At 36.4% G+C, this 17,822-nt stretch overlaps 1 protein-coding gene across 1 annotated transcript in view; it reads left to right on the top strand.

The window, feature by feature from the left end:
• The window catches only part of PDE11A (phosphodiesterase 11A), a 135,233-nt gene that overhangs the window by 62,322 nt on the left and 55,089 nt on the right, over positions 1–17,822 (top strand). Inside the window, exons 6-10 of the mRNA XM_040604409.1 lie at positions 1,764–1,899; positions 4,348–4,423; positions 5,865–5,932; positions 6,319–6,411; positions 9,754–9,804. Of these exons, the coding sequence (XP_040460343.1) occupies positions 1,764–1,899; positions 4,348–4,423; positions 5,865–5,932; positions 6,319–6,411; positions 9,754–9,804 (424 nt within the window). The remainder of the gene's footprint in view (positions 1–1,763; positions 1,900–4,347; positions 4,424–5,864; positions 5,933–6,318; positions 6,412–9,753; positions 9,805–17,822) is intronic.

The following is a 17,822-nucleotide window of genomic DNA, read 5'->3' as shown; positions in this document are numbered from 1 at the left end:
ATAGTGACATGCAGCTGCCTGCATCAGTCCAGCAGGACTCACGGCTTTCCACAGCTCAGAAAAAATGGTTGCTGTGATTTTTAGAGTAGCTTCTGAGGGGTTTGAACTGCTGAGGATGGAGAGAGTGCCAGCTGGCTGTGATTTGCATCAGAATTAATCACTGATATTTCCTCCTAGTGAAAGTTGAGTGCCTCTCTTCTAGAGCATGGTTGTAAAGCACTTGCTAGGAATGGAGACAACATAGCAGAACATACTTTTAAACTTCTTGAATTATATCTTTTTTCTTTGAATTGAATTCATTTGCTGCTTAAAATGCGTGACAGCCATAATGCAGTCCCAATTTAAAATGTCTTACATTATAATGATAATATCATCCAGATTTTTAAGGTGTTAACTGGGAGCTATGCATTTGAAATTAGATTCTTATCCTTAAAGGTTGTTTTTGCTTGTCAAGTATTGATGTCCTGAAATAAATTTTAAATTATAAATATGAATTTTTTACTTAGCTCAAAAAATATTATATTTATGTAAAGGTTCCTGTCAAAGTATACACATAACATTTACTACAGTCACTCAAAATCCTTATCCCAAATGAAAGTTGATACACTTTATTTATGTAAATCATTATTATTATTATAATCATCTATCTTTATCGTATTTTAAGAATATTGAGTTTTCTTTCAAATGAGTGACTTAGTTGAATTAGTCTCCAGAAAATCAATGCAGCTGACAAAAATCAATCTTTTCACTTTGAGTCATTCAAGCATTTTACTGTGCATCCTTCTTTCATTCATGTGCATTACTTTGAAGCTTCAAGCTATTGTAGTCTTCTCCATGGCTGCTCAGAGGCACTTTTTTCTAGGTGATATTTCTCAGGTCTTGAAAATTGATCTGTTTTATTTTCGAAACTGAGACAAAATGCATTTGTTTATTCACACATGAATAGCTACACCTTACCAGTGTCAAAACCTGTTCTTCAATAAGTCAATGAGAACTTTCCTGCTGATTAGATGAGGTATAAGGTGAGGACTTTAAGGTCTGTGAGTTTTCTGGAGAAGCTGTGGTGGAGTGTGGTGAGTTGAACCCATAATTCTAGTGTCTTATGTTCATTTACTCACAGATCTCTAGCCCCTCCGTAGTTGTGGCAGAAGCTTAGCCAGGGCAAAAAAAACCCAAACCTTCACGTATTGTATGCCTACGTGGATCGACCTGCTGCAACACACTTGCTTTACTGATTTGCAGACTTAATTCATGATCGCTTCTTCAGCCATTCAGGTCTGGCATTTCAGACAAAAAAAAAAAAAAAAAGGCATTTCCTTTGACAGGAAAATTATTGGAAGCATGAATTAAAAATACCTCAAATTCTTAGACTAATTTGAAAAATTAAAATCTTAAAAGTATGTACTTTCAGGTAGCTCTACAGAAAATATTGTTTAGAACTGGTTGCTTTTGATGAGTATCCCATGGAAACTTGAAACATATTCACATTCTTGATTCACGTGTAAACACATTTCATTATTCAGTGCTGTATTTACTTTACTTGGGAGAACCATGCTATTTTTAATAGAAAGAATTGTGTAAAGGTGAAAATTTTTGGTGTATCATTTCAATAAATACCAAATTATTGTTCCATAGATAATGCTTAGTTAGCATTAATAACTGTGAATGGTTCTGCTATTCCTGTGAATATGCCTGTAACACATGCTGGACTTCCAAGCAACATTGACTGTGTCCTTTTCTTCCCTTGCTGTGCCTTTTGATAGTTTCAAAGACAATGTGGAGAAATCAACATCTTATTCTGACTGGCTAATAAATAATAGCATTGCTGAACTCGTAGCTTCCACGGGTCTCCCAGTGAACATCAGTGATGCTTATCAGGATCCTCGCTTTGATGCTGAAGTAAGAGATTTTTAGAAATGTAAATATACATCATATTTTTGGCATTGCAACTAATATAACACAATTTTATCGTTATATCCAAGTGGCTGTAAAACATGTAAGTATTTATTTTGCATTATTTTTTCTATCCAGTATGTCCTCTTTCTGGTCTGCTGGTATTCACATGGCTTTATACAGTAAACACAGGTCACTGAATTAGTGTATGACTTTAGGCAGTCTTAGTCTGTCCTTGTTTCATTTTTCTCTATTTATAAGTGCTACCTTCCCCTATCAAGTGCTTTGAGTGTATGCAAGCTAATTTTTATTGCTGAAAATTCCACTGTTGATGTTCAGTGTTAGCAGCACCATTGCTGTTAGCTGTTGGAGTGACTGGGACTGTACATACACAGAGTGTAAACAGAACCTAGAGAGGCAAATGTTGTTTGTGATCTAACTTAGCCAACTAACCTTTTAATTTGCACAAATAAAATACACACACTGGATTAATTATTTCTCCAGGATACATATATCACTCCTAACAAAAGTTGTTTGTGTATCCTAAGGTATTCATTCCCGCCTCAGTTAGGAAGGTGTTGATACAGACAAAAATATATACTTAACACCTAATAAATACTAGAGGCATATGGAATGACAAAATCTTCACTGAATTCTATGCAGTGAAACAGTATTACTGTGGGGACTTGGCCAGCAATTGGGCAGCACATTCATCAGTGGTCAGCAAGTTTGCTAAACTGTATTACTACAGTAAGTGTGCTTGGAAGTGTTTCATCTTGGGAGTTTTGCTTGGTTCCAGTTTTATCCCGTGTATCATTAAAGGGATTATCTCTCAAACCAGCAGAACCTGTCAAAACAAGAAAAATAAAAGGGACCTGCAGTATACAAGAAAACTGTGTTGATATGAATTTGTTCCAAAATTCAAAAAGTGCAATTAATGCCTGGGGTCTATTTCTTGCCAAAGAGATATGGTAAAATAAATCATGCCAATCCTTGATATGTTTGCAGTTGCACTTTTAATATATTATGTCCTGAATAATTCAGCTATCTCTTATTCCTTTCACATTAGTCCTTTCCAAGTTAGAGCCACTGCCCAATTTGTATAGAGAAAAAGAAAGCACTTAATACAAAGGGCAGTAATTATCTTGTGTTGCTGGTTGCCTATGAAAATTTAATTCTTAAATTAAGTTGTCACAATCAGTTATTTCTATAGTCAAGTGTAGTGAGAGGAACATATTATCCCGTATAATTTAGATAAAATCAAACATACATTTGCAGTTATGAACAGATATTCTGTTCTTTGTTTCTGTTAAAAACACCCTCTTTCTGCTCCCAGAATACTAATTGCCATTTTCAAATGTTGACACTCTATTTTCAACTCATTCACCAACAATTTAATGCCAAAGTATTTTCACTTTAGAGTTCATTTTAAGACACGTCTGAGGAAGTTATTTCCCCACTCCCATGGATTTTAGGTGGCAGTCCACTCTGATTTCGGTGATGAGTTCTGTGTATGTACAAATAAGCAGCACTCCAGTTAAAACCTGAATTATATCTTTTGCTAGCTAGGAGTTCACAGCGATCACATCTTGCCTCCAGTTGATGAATTACTGCTGGTCTTTTACTTCTATTACAGATTGCCTGTAGCATTAACATTTTCATAGGAGAACATCTCCTGATCTCTTGTGAGTGGGCTCATCCCACTCTCTTGCTCTAATCTCTTTTGAAAAAATACTTTTTTTTCTTCAGATTTTGCAGCAGTGACCTTAAAGAATGAAGCTAATTAACCGTAGAAAAAAGAGAATCAGTGACACTTACAATAAATTGCAAAGTTTTATACTACATTAGATAGAAAACAGTAAATGGGGCAGAATGTTCTCTTCAGAGCTATGGGACCAACTAAACCTACACAGAAAATCTCAAGTCTTGGTTTTGACCCCATCCTTCCACTTCTTCCTAGCTTGCGTTTCTGCACAATTCCCTACTTACTCTCACCTTTCTTCTGAAAATGCATATTTCCTGTAAGCCTCATTTTGCAGCTGCTTTGCTAAATCAAATTTCAGTTTGGCAGTTGGGAAGAGTATGTGTAAGGCACCCTTACGCAGCAGAGGTTTGCCCTACTAATCTACCGGTGTAAGTAATCCAGGAATTGTGTGAGCATTGCCTCCATTACAGTTTGTCTTTAATTCCAAATCAAAGTCAAAAGTGTAAGCTTTCTGTGGCGAAGATGGTGATGTTTGTATTTTCTCTGGCAATTTTTAGGATAATCCTTATGACTTTTGGTTACTCTTACTATGAATGAGGTTTCAGCAGAAATATTTTCTGAGTGAGAGCTGATCCATATGGAATGATATTTGTAAATGTAAACTTACTCCTTGACTTTTCTATTACTAGAATGTAAAAGGGTGCAAATGGTACCTACTACTAATGGAAGTTCTCATTTCTATGTTTTAGGCTGACCAGATTTCTGGCTTTCACATAAGGTCTGTTCTGTGTGTTCCTATATGGAATAGCAACCACCAAATAATTGGTAAGACCTTCCTCATAGCTGCATCATTTTTTGTGCTAAAGTCAATTTAGTTCTGTCTTTTTAATTCTGTGCTCCTTTTTCTTCTTTTTCCCAGCTGAATATTGTTAAGAAGTAAGCTAGGATGCATGCTAAGTATCCAAGAAGGAATGTTTTGACTTGGATACTGTATGGACTTTTTTAACTTTCCCATCGTGTCATATTTATTTATTGTATTGGAACTTGAAGACTAATGAGATAAAAATAGAAATTATAATAATATTAGTGAAAAATGTTCGGTATGCTTTGATACTTTTCTTGGCTCTCCCTTTTTTGTACACAACTCAAGCAACTGTTTCTGCATTCAAGCAAAGTGGTCATTGCCCTCTTTAACGATGAACTGCTCAGTCAGGGAAGACTTAGCAGGGAGGCTACAGCAGCTGTCAGAGTTGCCAGTACCCGTGGTGTGTGCTGGATCAGGACATGACAGGGTTTTATTGCTTGTTTGATAGGATGCTTCCCAGCTATGATAGTTGGCCCAGCATTATTACCTGCTTTTCCACAAAGGAGTGCCATTTGTCAATAACAGTGCCAGATTCCTCTGTTAATTTCTACAGAAGAATTCAACTTGAAGCAATAGCAATTTAAACTGGAAAGGCCAGACTTGGATCCCTGTGTGTTGTAGCTGTCAATGAGAGCTGAGATCAGTAGTGCATTGCTGAAGCCCTTGGTGCCATGCAGGATCAGGATCTTTGAACTAATTCAGCAGAGATGCTGTCAGAATTGAGTATTAAAAATGTGGCTCACTGTTTGTTGTGAATTCATGCTACCTTGAAGAAGTAGAAAGAAACTGAACCCTTGACTGCTTTTAGCTCTTACGCTATTTTTCTAAAAGCGTATTGTAGCTAAATGAAATAGAAATAGTTTGTTGTAGTAAGACTCAGTTCAGCTAGAGCCAAGAGCTTTGAACACCTCAAGTGGTTTAAGGCAATCACTTATTTTTTCAATTGGTTCGGTAAATTTATGTACCAGTCATGAGGAAAGAAAGGACTTACATATCCAGGTGATTGTAAACCAACAAAGATTATAGGAATGAACATACTGATTGATTAAACTCTATTAAAAAAATGCACATTGCTAGGACAACTTATATGATTGCTATTAGCAAAGTGCTCAGGTTCTTTCCCAAAAAGATCTTAAACCTTTTGTGAAAACCATTGCAACTTCTAGATTTGCAGTATTATACTTGAAGAGTAAAGAATAATCGTTGAAAGTAATAAACTGAGTCCTGGTATCAGAACAACCATACTTTCATGTTTATGTTTGTTTAATGATTTTCAGAATAAATATTTGCAATTTTGCTTTTCAGTTTGAAAGATGTATTTTAAATGTTACCAATGAATGAAATATTCTGTATTGTGAATTAATAAATTAAGATTATAATTCATATTAACTCTTTCTAAAGGGGTGGCTCAAGTGTTGAACAGGCTTGATGGGAAACCCTTTGACGATGCCGACCAGCGACTGTTTGAAGTAAGAGGCATTCAATTTTGTAGCAATAACATACTTTTTCAGCAGGATTTGGTATTTTTGGGTAATGCTGCTTCAGGGAGGAGGAAATGCTACTCTAGGGAGGAGGAAAGAATATGTTGTCTGTGTTTGTGGTTTGACATTATTTCTCAGAACTTCTCGCTTAATAAGTTTGCATCCTAATTAAAACAAGCTGATTGCATCTGATCTTTCTCATCTTGTTGAGGCCAGTGACTAAGCTACATTTGCAAGATAACCTGCCTAAGCATGATTATTCCTAATATTTCCATGCAATTCCTTTTCATGATTAAGCCAGCATTCATCTTTATGTTTGTGTTACAATTGACTTATAATTTACTTTCTTTTCTTTTTTCTTTTTTCACTTCTAGGCTTTTGTTATTTTCTGTGGCCTGGGCATCAACAACACCATTATGTATGACCAAGTGAAGAAATCCTGGGCAAAACAGTCTGTGGCTCTTGACGTATGTATACATCTTAGTGAAACCTTTTCTTGCTCATAACCATCACATGTAAAGAAACCTCCTGCTTCTGAGTTTATTGTAGTTAGCATCATTTTCTATATCTAGATATAGATATTCTCTGCACCTTAGTGTGTTGTCTTACTAAGATAATGCTGAAGGGAAACTTTCTCAGGCTGTGCTTAGGTGCGGAGCTCATGCACAGCTTAAGTAATTTTGAACCTGGATATCTCACTTGATGCCTATGTTATTTACATTGGAAGTGGGGACAGTGATGATGGTGAATCTAGTTTCTTACAGGTGTAAGTGTAGGAATTAATCTAGACATTACATGTATTTTCTTGTCCATCAGTAACTGAGAATTCCTTTGAATTTGGTACTTTAAACAGCTTATTGTTGTTTATATACTATTGTAAAGTGTAAGTAAAACATACTGTGAGCAGGAAAAATTTGAAAAAAGCGATCATCATAGGGCTTTTTAGTATCAAAAGCAACATCTGCTGAACCCTTCTCAGATACCTGTCTTGCTGGAATAAAGTCAAAGCAGGATGGCTGGCAGCTCACTAAGAGCTCTGCTGTGGTTCAAGGCCAATACATAATGCAAGGTCCTAGCATGCCAACCCATTTCATCTTTCTATAAGATGCATACAGACCAGCTAAATGGATGCAAAGCTTTCTCTTTTTTTGTCCGTTGCCTTTGTAGCAATTTCTTTTCCTGTTTCTGTTCCCCCATGCCCCATTCACGAAGACTGAAATCTACCACCTGCTGTACAACAAACTCTAAAAGGCAGAATGTTTCAAAAAATTATGATTATTTAAACTTCATTAAGCCGATTTAACAACAAAGCACTATTCTCTATTATATTCTGGAGGTTTTGAACATGATCACATTAAAAATAATCTTGGTGAGAACAAAGCTTGGAGTTTTGAGGATAGCCTTACAAATCTTTATTATTCCTACTAAAACAATAATTAAGAACGATTTGAATGACATTTAAGATCTTGCAAAAAACATTATACAAGACTGATTAATCTTTACCCTTTCACTGGAGGAATGTTTTATGTTGCTCAGATTTCAGTATTGTTTTAAAATTCACATGTGACAAGAGAAGAAAATCATCTAGCTATCCCTGGTGCGTGCACCCTTTACCTGTGTAACTCCTTTGAACTTATGCAATACCCACCGTTACAGTAAGAACTACAAAAATAGTGTCGACCTGATTGAGATGTGAATTTCTCTCTAATAAACCAAAAATCAAACTGGATTGCTATGAAAGGGACATAATTATTTTTCTCTTTGCTTTAGGGTTGGATATAGTTACCTATATATCAGGGATCTATCCTGTAACATGTTTTTGAAGTCAATAGGACTGTTTGTGTTAGAAAACATTCTAAGCATAAGTGGTGCTTTTTTTTTTTTGTTATTCCTTTATATGTATTCACTTAGGAGGAGAAGACCTCCTGCAAGATTCCTTATTCTTTATATATCATAGTCATGAATTACTATAAACTCTCATATCCCCCAGATATTTGTATAATATTACTCCTCCTAGCAAGAAAAACAAGCAGTGCCAGATATCACACTCAGATACATAAGAATGAAAGTTAACATAGAAGTTTATTTACTACTGAAATCAAGGAAGTTTAAGTTTCTTGGTTTAAAATACAGCTTCCTTCTTTTATCTAACAAAGGCTAATAGCTATATAGCTTGAATGCAGATTATAGGTTTGATAAATGGCCACTATGCTTCAGTGAAGAGTAATTCTTTCTATAAATGAGCAACAACTCATGATAATATTTGTGTAAAGTGATTGAAGATACATTAGAAAAGTGCTGAACAAAAGAATGGTATATGCTGAAGGACTGTGAATCCATTTTTCAGTAGTAGAACACTTAATTAGTATTTGTGTATTTAGCTAGGGTGGCAATGAGTGGCGTTTGAAAATGACATTGATATCAAATGTAAAATAAGTCAATTTGATTTATACCATGATAAGATCCAGATATACTGTTTTTCATACAGAATTCTCATAAGATTGACTAATAAACAGAAGACCAAAATGTCAGGAATTGATGGGGAAAGGTTGACAGTAGGATGACATATGGTTCAAAACCAGGCTAATTTATATATTAAGGATGCAAAATTTGCTAATGATTCGAAGATTAGAATAATCAATATTAAGGAAGACTGTAAAAATCTAGAGGAATATAATGAATGCAGATAAAAGAGAAACTTGACGAGAATATTGGTATTAAGTGTAATCTGTCATAGCAGGAGACATAATTTTACTAATCTTACAGATATCTGAGAGAAGCTACAGTATGGTTGGACAGAAAAATAGATACTCTTTGAGGAGGGACATGATGTATAGTTATTGAAAGTAAAACGTAGGACAGAACAAGTGAATTGGTGTTTGTTATTTATTCTTTCATAGTGCAGGAATGATTTTCTGTTACTGTAAAAGATGACATCTCTAAAACTGATATGAATAAATACATCTTGGGACTTATTGCCACAACGTATTGCAAGCCAAGGGCATTTGAGATAGAGTTTAGGTATTTGTATGAGTAACAGAGACATTCATAGATGAAAACAATTTCAAAATAAGAAATATATATCAAAGCTTTAGTACATAATCAGATCGGGTGTTGCTGTGTGGTGGGGGGGACCTGTCCTCGCTAGGAGTGCTCTGGCTCTGTGAGCTTCCTCATGGACCAGCACCTCATCTCACGCAGTCAGACCTCGGTGGGTCCAGTATGCAGGCTCTTGCACCTTCTGGAGTGCTTGTTGAATGTTAGTATTGTCACATAAGGATATAATGTATTCCATGTAAATGTATGCATACTTATAAGTAATAAGAGATGTGCAGTACTTTGTGCATTTCATTAGATGCTTTTGTCTCCAGAACGGTATTGCAGAGAATGTCAGGTATAGCATAGAGGTGCTAATTTGCATGCAGTGATGTGCCACTAGCAAAGGCGTTAAAGCTTTACAGTATAGCAAAAGGCATTATTTAAAGTCTGTAAATCTACTGTTATTTTTACATTAAATTCTTTCTCTTTTTAATTGTAGAACTCCAGGAGAGAACAATGTAGGAATGCTTATAATATTAAATCACTTACTGTCCATGATTCCCTATAAAATTCCCTGCAACATAAATGCCAAATGTATACCTGATAACCTACAATTAGTTATTATATGCTGACATTCAGAACTGAATTACCATGCATAAATATTAACTAAATTTGTTTTAAACATCACCAATTAGACAGCAGTACAGAGCCCTATTATTTTTACTTGTCAAGTCTACAAAAATGTTTTTTTATCTTTTGTTCTGGGGCAGGTGTTATCTTATCATGCAACATGTTCGAAGGCAGAAGTTGATAAATTCAAGGTAAGGATTTAAGTTTTTAGTTATTTCTGAAAATATAACAGTAAATTAAAATGGATGCAGATTATCTGAGAGAAAAGTTTTACATCAAAAGCAGAAAATCTTAACAATGGTTTATGATGGATGTATTACGTGTTAGGCTGTTAGGCAGGGAAGGTGGAAAAAAAATCTCTTAAAGGATAAGGAGCTGCAGTGATGGGTGCACAGCAGAAAAATACCATTGTCCCAGCACCAGCTGCTGGAACAGCATGTCAGTATGGGTTTGGTGGCCTCCTCAGCAAGAACCACCATAGGGAAGTCATACCACAGTGAGAGGTGAGGAAGAAGCTAGAGAAAACGAGAGGAGCTGGAGACTTTACATGCTTACAGTGTGGAAGTTATTCTGTGTTTGCTAAAAAAGGAAAGCATTCACTATCAAGATTGTGCACAGGCTCAGAAGACTGGACCTGAAGGTGAGAAATCCTCTTCTAACTTCTGTAAGTGCCCTGGGCAGAACTGTAAAGTGATGTGTGCTGAACGTATAGCATTGCTAGGGACCAATAGTTATGTGTTCTCTCGCTGAATCCTGCCTTGCCTAGCAGTAGAGATTAGGGGGAATGGTGACCTTGCTCTTTCATCACTGCCAGCACTCCAGAGCTGGTTTTGTGGTAGGCTTTGTTTGTCCTTTTCTGCTTGAGGAAGCACTAGGGAAACTTGGTGGCACTTTCCTTGGTTATGAGGAGTCAGCGTGGTAGCTGTCTGGAAGGCTCTCATGGTGGCTGTCGGTGTTGGTTTCCTGTACACAAAGTGCATCGGACATTGTGGCGAGGTCTCTGGGAAAGAAATCTGGGCTATTGTGACCCTGCACTGCTGGCATTGCCTGCTGTGGCTCCCTGGCACCCATCTGGCTGGAAAATAGCTGTTTGATGGTTATTTTGATACTTGGCTGACTTGCTGCTCTCTGTGTCATGAGGATGGCTGTAGTGGAAGGAGGTAGCCATGGGTGATCTAGCAGAACAGATGCTGATGAGTTACCTGGACTGAAGAAGGGCAGCTATTGCTATTTAGTTACTTGGTTTGTAGATTATTTCCTGAACAATGTCTGTGCCTTAGAACTCTGTATTGATACCTGGCGATAAGGGCATAATATTCTCCCTCCATGGTAGTTACTGGTGCAGTTACCCACCCTTTTGTAAACTGAAGATTAGATTACTGAACTACTGCTGGAATCAAACATGCTGGAAGATTGTTCCAACACTGCAGCCAGCAGAATATACTTTTGTGTGCCTAATAAGTTGTATTTTATGTCTGGCAAAAAGAATGCTGAACACTGTGTGAGAGAGAGGGAAAAGAAAGGGATAAAGGGCCATAAATATTAATTTTTTTTATATGTATGTGTATTTTGGTTTGCCTTAGAGTAAGCATCTGTAATACAGCTGCTGTGACTGTCAGGATTCAACCACTATCTTTCTACATACCAGAGGGCCAGACTCCTTGGTTGCTGTCAGCCATTGAAAGACAATTCTCTGACGGTCTGTGTAGCTGAAATAAAAGCCTGCTGTGTTACTCTTTGGACTTAGATACTAGTGTGATGAGGAGCTATTCTACTTGTTTTCCCAGGTGTCTTCATTAATAGATTTGTCAGTCTCCAGGTAAGAAATGTCATTATCCATTTACCTTGACGGCATATATCTATCCATTTAATGGTTAATGATAAGGTAAAGGGAAGTGAAAAAGCATTTATTCATTAATAACCCAAATAAATACATTTTTATAAAGCACATAGATTAAAAAAATGAGAAATATAACCAAACTATACTTAAAGTAAGCTGAGGTATTTTTTTCAGAAAAAAATTTCCCTTTCCTATATCCAGTTGTCTCGCTTTCAATTCCTGACAAAATGAGTGCCAGGTACTATTTGTTAATGCTTTACACCATTGGTTTTGAACAAAACATATCAACAAAAACCCAGAGCGGAGCAGCATGTCTTGTGGGCCTTCAACAGAGAGCTCATCCCCAGAGAAGGCCTTCCATCTGTGGGATGAAATTGCTCCCATCTCCCCTGTGCAGAGCTCTGGCAGCAGTCTCCCTGTCAGGGTCTCTAGGGGCATCCTACCCTGAAATCATTGCTCTTTTCTCTGTTCGTTATACTGCTATATTTTGCATAAGCCCTTTGTTATATTAGGGTCATCTTCTAGACTTGACTGGCTAATAAACAATTCCTCCCTCTGGGGGTGTTTGGGGCTAAAACTCCTCTCTCCCTTTGGTGATTTATTGGCAGATGTCAGAGGAAATGTCTGTTACGATTTATCTAATGTTCTGGTTCAGTCAGAACAGTAACAAACACACATGACAGAAACATCTAAATGAGAGTAATGCTGGTAGTTCACTGCTGGCCCTTGACTGACATGGGCCCTAACAGTAATTAATGACTTTGGAGTGACAATACGTTTGAGTTAACAATTTTTCAATGTACTACCCCAAACGTACTGTAACTGGACCTCAGCAGCTTGGAAATAATTATATATTCTTCCTCCTAGTTCAAGTCATTTATTTCCATCTTTGTCATCTTATTTCTTTATAGTCTTAATAAAATGCTTTACCTTTAATTTTTATTTGCCTAAAATCTCAATAGTATTTTGATACAAAGTGAAAAATTGCCAGTGTACTTGAAGCTTATTTTTCCTCTGGCTTTTACTAGTAAATTAATTTTATTGCAGTGTAGAAGGCCTAGCAAGATGAGTAAAAGTTGATTTTTTACTTGAAATTTTGTCAATAATTTCCTACTGTTACTGGATGAATTCACAAATGTCCCTAGTATCTTCCTTAGAATTAAACGTAATCATTGCGAGCAGGTTCTGTAAAATAAATAATATTTATTTTGGTTGCTATTTATCCTGTCTAAGAATTAATGAAACTACAAAACCCACCACCTTAATAAGAAACCCTTAAGAAATGAATGCCGTTCTCCAGATGCTAGGGTGGGAAGAAGTGCAGAGGACCACTGGTTGTGGAGCTGAAAATGCAGAGGGAAGTTCACAGTATCGAACAAACACAAGTGTATGATAATGGACCATGTCGTGAAATTGACCTATTTCATATCTGATTTCTACAACATGTCTAAAAACAAAGCAGCAACATAGATTCACATTGAATGGGGGTTTTGCACATTGCTGAAGGGATTCCACTTCTGGTGTTACTAGAATATAGCATTCACTAATAAAAATCTGAAAACCAAGTTTAAAAATGCTTATAAGATTAGAAATTGTTCTATTAATGAATGGATGGGGGTTTTTACTCAGAAGAGAGTTCATTTCTATGAATCATTATTGTAAATATATGTGTCACCCATCCTTTTCATTATTTGCATTAAAGCTTTGGGGATTCATTAGCACTTAGCTAGCAGGCACACATTTCTCAGGAAGCCAGCGCGAGCAGGACCAGTGTGAGCCTCAAATACAGTGTAGGCAGGTGCAACTGCTGACCTGGATGGAGCCACCCACGCAGCCTGCTGCCTGCGCCCAGGGGAAGTGGGAATGGAAAATTCACACCTTTAACCCAGTGAGCTTGTTTTAGCAGTGAGAGGGGGCTTATCCCTCCAGGTAGACACAAATTGAACTGCTGATATCTGGATTCAGAGCCTGAGCAAATCCCTTGGTCTCTGTAGGTGGTAATCTGGCCTTGGGGAAGGTAATGGGAGGTTTGCCATTGATTTCAGCAGGATGTTGCTGTCTTCAGCTTTGTTTGGTATTTGTAAAATTGCATAGTGATGTTCCCTCTGCCACTTTCCATCTATTTATTCATGGCAAGTCAGTCTTTTGAATAGCATTTTCTGACAGAGATCCCTGAAAAAAGTTAAAATTTAAGATCCAGTCCTCTTTCTATGCCAGTTTAAAATGTAGGTTAAGTGAAAACTTGAGTTGTCATGCAGTGTAAAATGGGTCCTTTTTCCTGAAAATGTGTAGGGTTTATGATGGGGGGAAACATATGGAAGCTTAATTGATAGAGTTTCAATAACAGGCAGTTGAATCAGAATTAATTATTAATCAGAATTAATCACGAGGTATCTACCATTACTCCTCTATTTGGGATATACGCTGTACTTCCAGGTTCTAAGAAAGATGATGTGAGTTTTGTGAATTATTTATAGGATTAAAACAAAAGCAACGAAGACATACAATTTATAGTAAGTATTGTTTGTAGACTCTCCATTGCCAGATTATTTTATATTTATTTGCTACTAAGTATTTTTCAACTCTGATATATTTTTTTTAGATTTAAATTCCAATGGCTTAAAAAAAATAAAAACATTTAAATCAGATAAACTGCTAAATTCATGTAAACTGCATAATAATTTTTTAGGTTTTTCTGATACGTGCTTCATTACTGTGGTAGGTAGATTTCTGATACCATGACTGTAGATGCAGGGAGAAAAATTAAACTTTACTTTTTGTGGCATTTGCATGTAAACCAAAATTCACCTCAAGTGCAAACATTTCTTGCATATCTGAAAATGTCTGAAGTCTTGAGCCTGGTTTATCATAATGCTTCTCCTCACTTGCATCTACAGAACTACACTAAATTAAAACTGAATTTTGGCAGGATAAGCTAAAGTAATGCAGCAATGAATCATGCCCATATCAATATTCATTTTATTTTTTTAAGAAGTTAGAAATAAGTATGATTTTTAAAAACTATGGCAACTCAATTCTCTCATCTTTTAGGCTTAAAAGACAATTCCATTATTTCCATTGTGTACTAGCACTACTGTTTAGCTATAAGCATTTGTATTACTGGAATAGAAAATGTAAGACTAGTGAGGTCTGATTAATCTAAGATTGATGCTATCCTATAGCATTGTCCTGTAGTGCGCTATTGAAATGCAGGCTCTCCAAGCCTAAAAATAGGTGTCTTTTAGACAAATCTAGAAAGCCAAGATACGTGAGTAAAGAATGCAGAATTGTGTCCAGAACAGAGTATTTTTAGCAAGAGTTACTGACTTCTGAGACGGTAATGAACAAGCCTTGTGACTTAGCAAGCAGTCCCACAAACGCACATCACCTTTAAATTTAGCTAATATAGTTTCCAAAGAGAATATGTAAACACTGTCCTATTATGGGTAGTATAGAAGAAGGTATTTTTAAAAAGCTAACCTAATTGTGCAGCTGTGAATGGTATAAATCAGATCAATATTTAATGACTGTGATGCATTATTTATAGCCCTGTGAGAGATTCCCTTTTTTAGGTCAAACAGCACACAGGAGAGCTACACAACAGAAAATAATGTATCACCTGCTTTACAGAATCTTTGATTCAAAATATAGCGTGAATAACAATTCCTGTATTTCTCAATTCTAGTAGCCTGAGGTATGGCTAGTTAAGACCTACCTCCACTCAGGGAGGCTTTTCTGTCTTTCTTAAAAACACAAGGTATTTAACTAAGTAACGACGGAAAGAGTTGAAGCAAAAAAGGAGACAACTGTTAGGAAGTACTTTTTTTCCTTTTGAGAAATGCACATGTTCACAAGATGTAAACCACTGGGTTTTTTCCTCTGTTTTTCTACATGCACTGCCCACATAAGACAAGACCTAAAGTGCAGTGTTGAGTTTCATAATTCATGAAACTGAGGTCTTTATTGTATTACATTATTTCATACACTTTTACATGTGCCTATGTCTTCAGTTGTCATGGAAACAAGTCAGGAACACATTGAATACACTGAAAATTATTAAAAATAATAAATAATGATTAAAAGTAAAATACTGGGGGTTTTATACTAGTTTTTGAAATGTGAGGCTGTCATCTGTTGACATCAGGCTAGTGCTCTGTAGTTCAAAGATATATAGCAATAATTTTTTTTTTCATTTCAGTGAGGGAGGGCATAGAGAGGAAGAGTAGGTAAGGATTGTTCGTGGTCTTTTCTCATACAGTGTTTAGGTTTAGGGGTATCAAATTAAGTTATCAGGGTACAGATTTTAATCTGACTAAAGATCTCTTCGGCAAACGTGTATTTAAACTATATGACCTATCACCATGGATGTTAATGAGTTAAAAATGATGAATTAACAGAATAAAAAGGCAAATAATGGCAGTTGCATGAAGATAGTCATCTATGGCTCAGGAATTTTCTGAAGTGCAGCTTGCCAAAGTCAAGAGGAGTGTACCAAGGAAGTGTTTTCTCAGTTCTCTTCCCTGCTCTTGGTCAGTCTCAGAGCTAAGGTACAGGATTTGGAAGGACCTTTGGTCTGACCCAACACAACTTTATGTTATTAATCAGTGCCTTCCAACACTTTCCAAGCACTGCTTGGAAAAAAAAATAGGAAACTACATTCTTTGCATCACATTTTATCACCCAGAAAAGAGATCATGCCTTCTCTGTTTAAAATTAAATGTGCTTTGACTTGATCATTACTGTCATAAATCTCAGAAACTGCAGATACCAGGGTTTGATGAAAACTCCCAAGTCTGCTGAATTGTTTGTTTTAGTACAAGCTATTTTTCCTTTCTCAACCACCTGCCTGTGGAAGCACTTCTGGATTGTCCTGCTAACATGTTATTCAGCTCCTTGTCTCAGTACTGGGACCTGCATTTTATCAGAAATAAATAAAGTGGGATGACTTCAGTCTGTCAGAGGTATGAGAGGCAACTGTTTACAAATTACTTTAGGAGCTCTCCTGCTGAACTAGTGTCATACTACAGTGTCTTACCCTAAGCCTAGGGATAGTTAATAGAAAAAACTAATGGGAATTCTGAATTTTCTTTCAAAAATTTAAATATTCAGTTTTATTGAAATGTCACCAGTTGAATTTACTGGCCTCATAGTCGATCAAGATGAGATTAACTTGCTGCAAAAGGTCACTGAAAGGATTCCTTTTGTATTTCTAGTATGACCACATGTATTATTTCCAGGTGAAAACCTGGAGCTCCCAGAGTCAAATGTTTTCTTCCCTCCATGGCAGGTGAAATATGAATTATCCAGGATAATTCATATTATGGAGGGAGGGCTTATGAGTGGTTTAACCTGGTGAGGCTACGATGCTGAGCTGCTCTCTGAGGGAGCCAGCCCTCTTTGTTGGCTATAGAGGGGTAAAGGGTGTTATAGTGGTCATGAGGAGTACATCCACCTCGTATGCCCAGCTCTGAACATGTGTAGTCTTAACTGGGCATATTCCTTGCCCTTACGTTGTCATATCAATGGAGCAGGGCAGGGCACTTCTTCATTTTTTGGTTTCCCATCTGCAAAGAGGGGACAGGAATATTAAAATATCTCTGCAAAAGACTTCAACATTTTTCTGACTGCAGGAAATTTGTATTGTGCAACTGTGTTGCATGTGTATGATAAGCCTCCACAAAACCAGTTTATTTTGTAGTGTAGGTGATAAATTCTGTTTTTAAAAAATCTTTCTTTTGAGGAACAGCCATATATGATTTGAGACATTTAAGGCAAAAGACAGAAACCTGTGGCCTGGAAGCTAGATAAAGCACACAGTTGAAGCTAGATAAAGCACACAGTTTAATCATATATTTATGCCTATACAAATTTTTTTTCTGTTCATTTATGAGTTTAGCACTGGTCATTAAATTTTTTGAAAGGGATAGGCTTCCTTCAGCAAGGAATATATTCTGGTCTGTGATTTAGTTAGGGCAAGGGCATAATGCAGATGTCAATAAGGAACTTCTGTGGAATTTTAATATGCACAGGCAAAATTTATTTATTCATAAGTATTTATGCTATAGAGAATAATTTCTAAATACATTTACACTGTAGGTTAAAAAGAAGGGAGCATAAGGGTTAGTGTTGGAAAAATTTGAAAAGTCAATATTGATATTCTGACTGCACAGTAAAGATACACAGTAACACACAGCTATGTTAAATAATACGTGACTACTTCTAAGGTCAGCTACTTCATTGCTAGACCAGAGCCCAAATCACCTTGTTGAATACCTTAAGGAGTAATAAACTTCAATCACTGAAAGTAACAGAAAGTGAAAATTACGTGCATGGTCAAAATCAATCTCTTCTGTGAAGCTGAAATAGATT

Source organism: Falco naumanni, chromosome 8, assembly GCF_017639655.2.
Source record: "Falco naumanni isolate bFalNau1 chromosome 8, bFalNau1.pat, whole genome shotgun sequence".
NCBI lineage: Eukaryota > Metazoa > Chordata > Aves > Falconiformes > Falconidae > Falco > Falco naumanni.
This window is presented reverse-complemented; position numbering and strand designations above follow the sequence as displayed.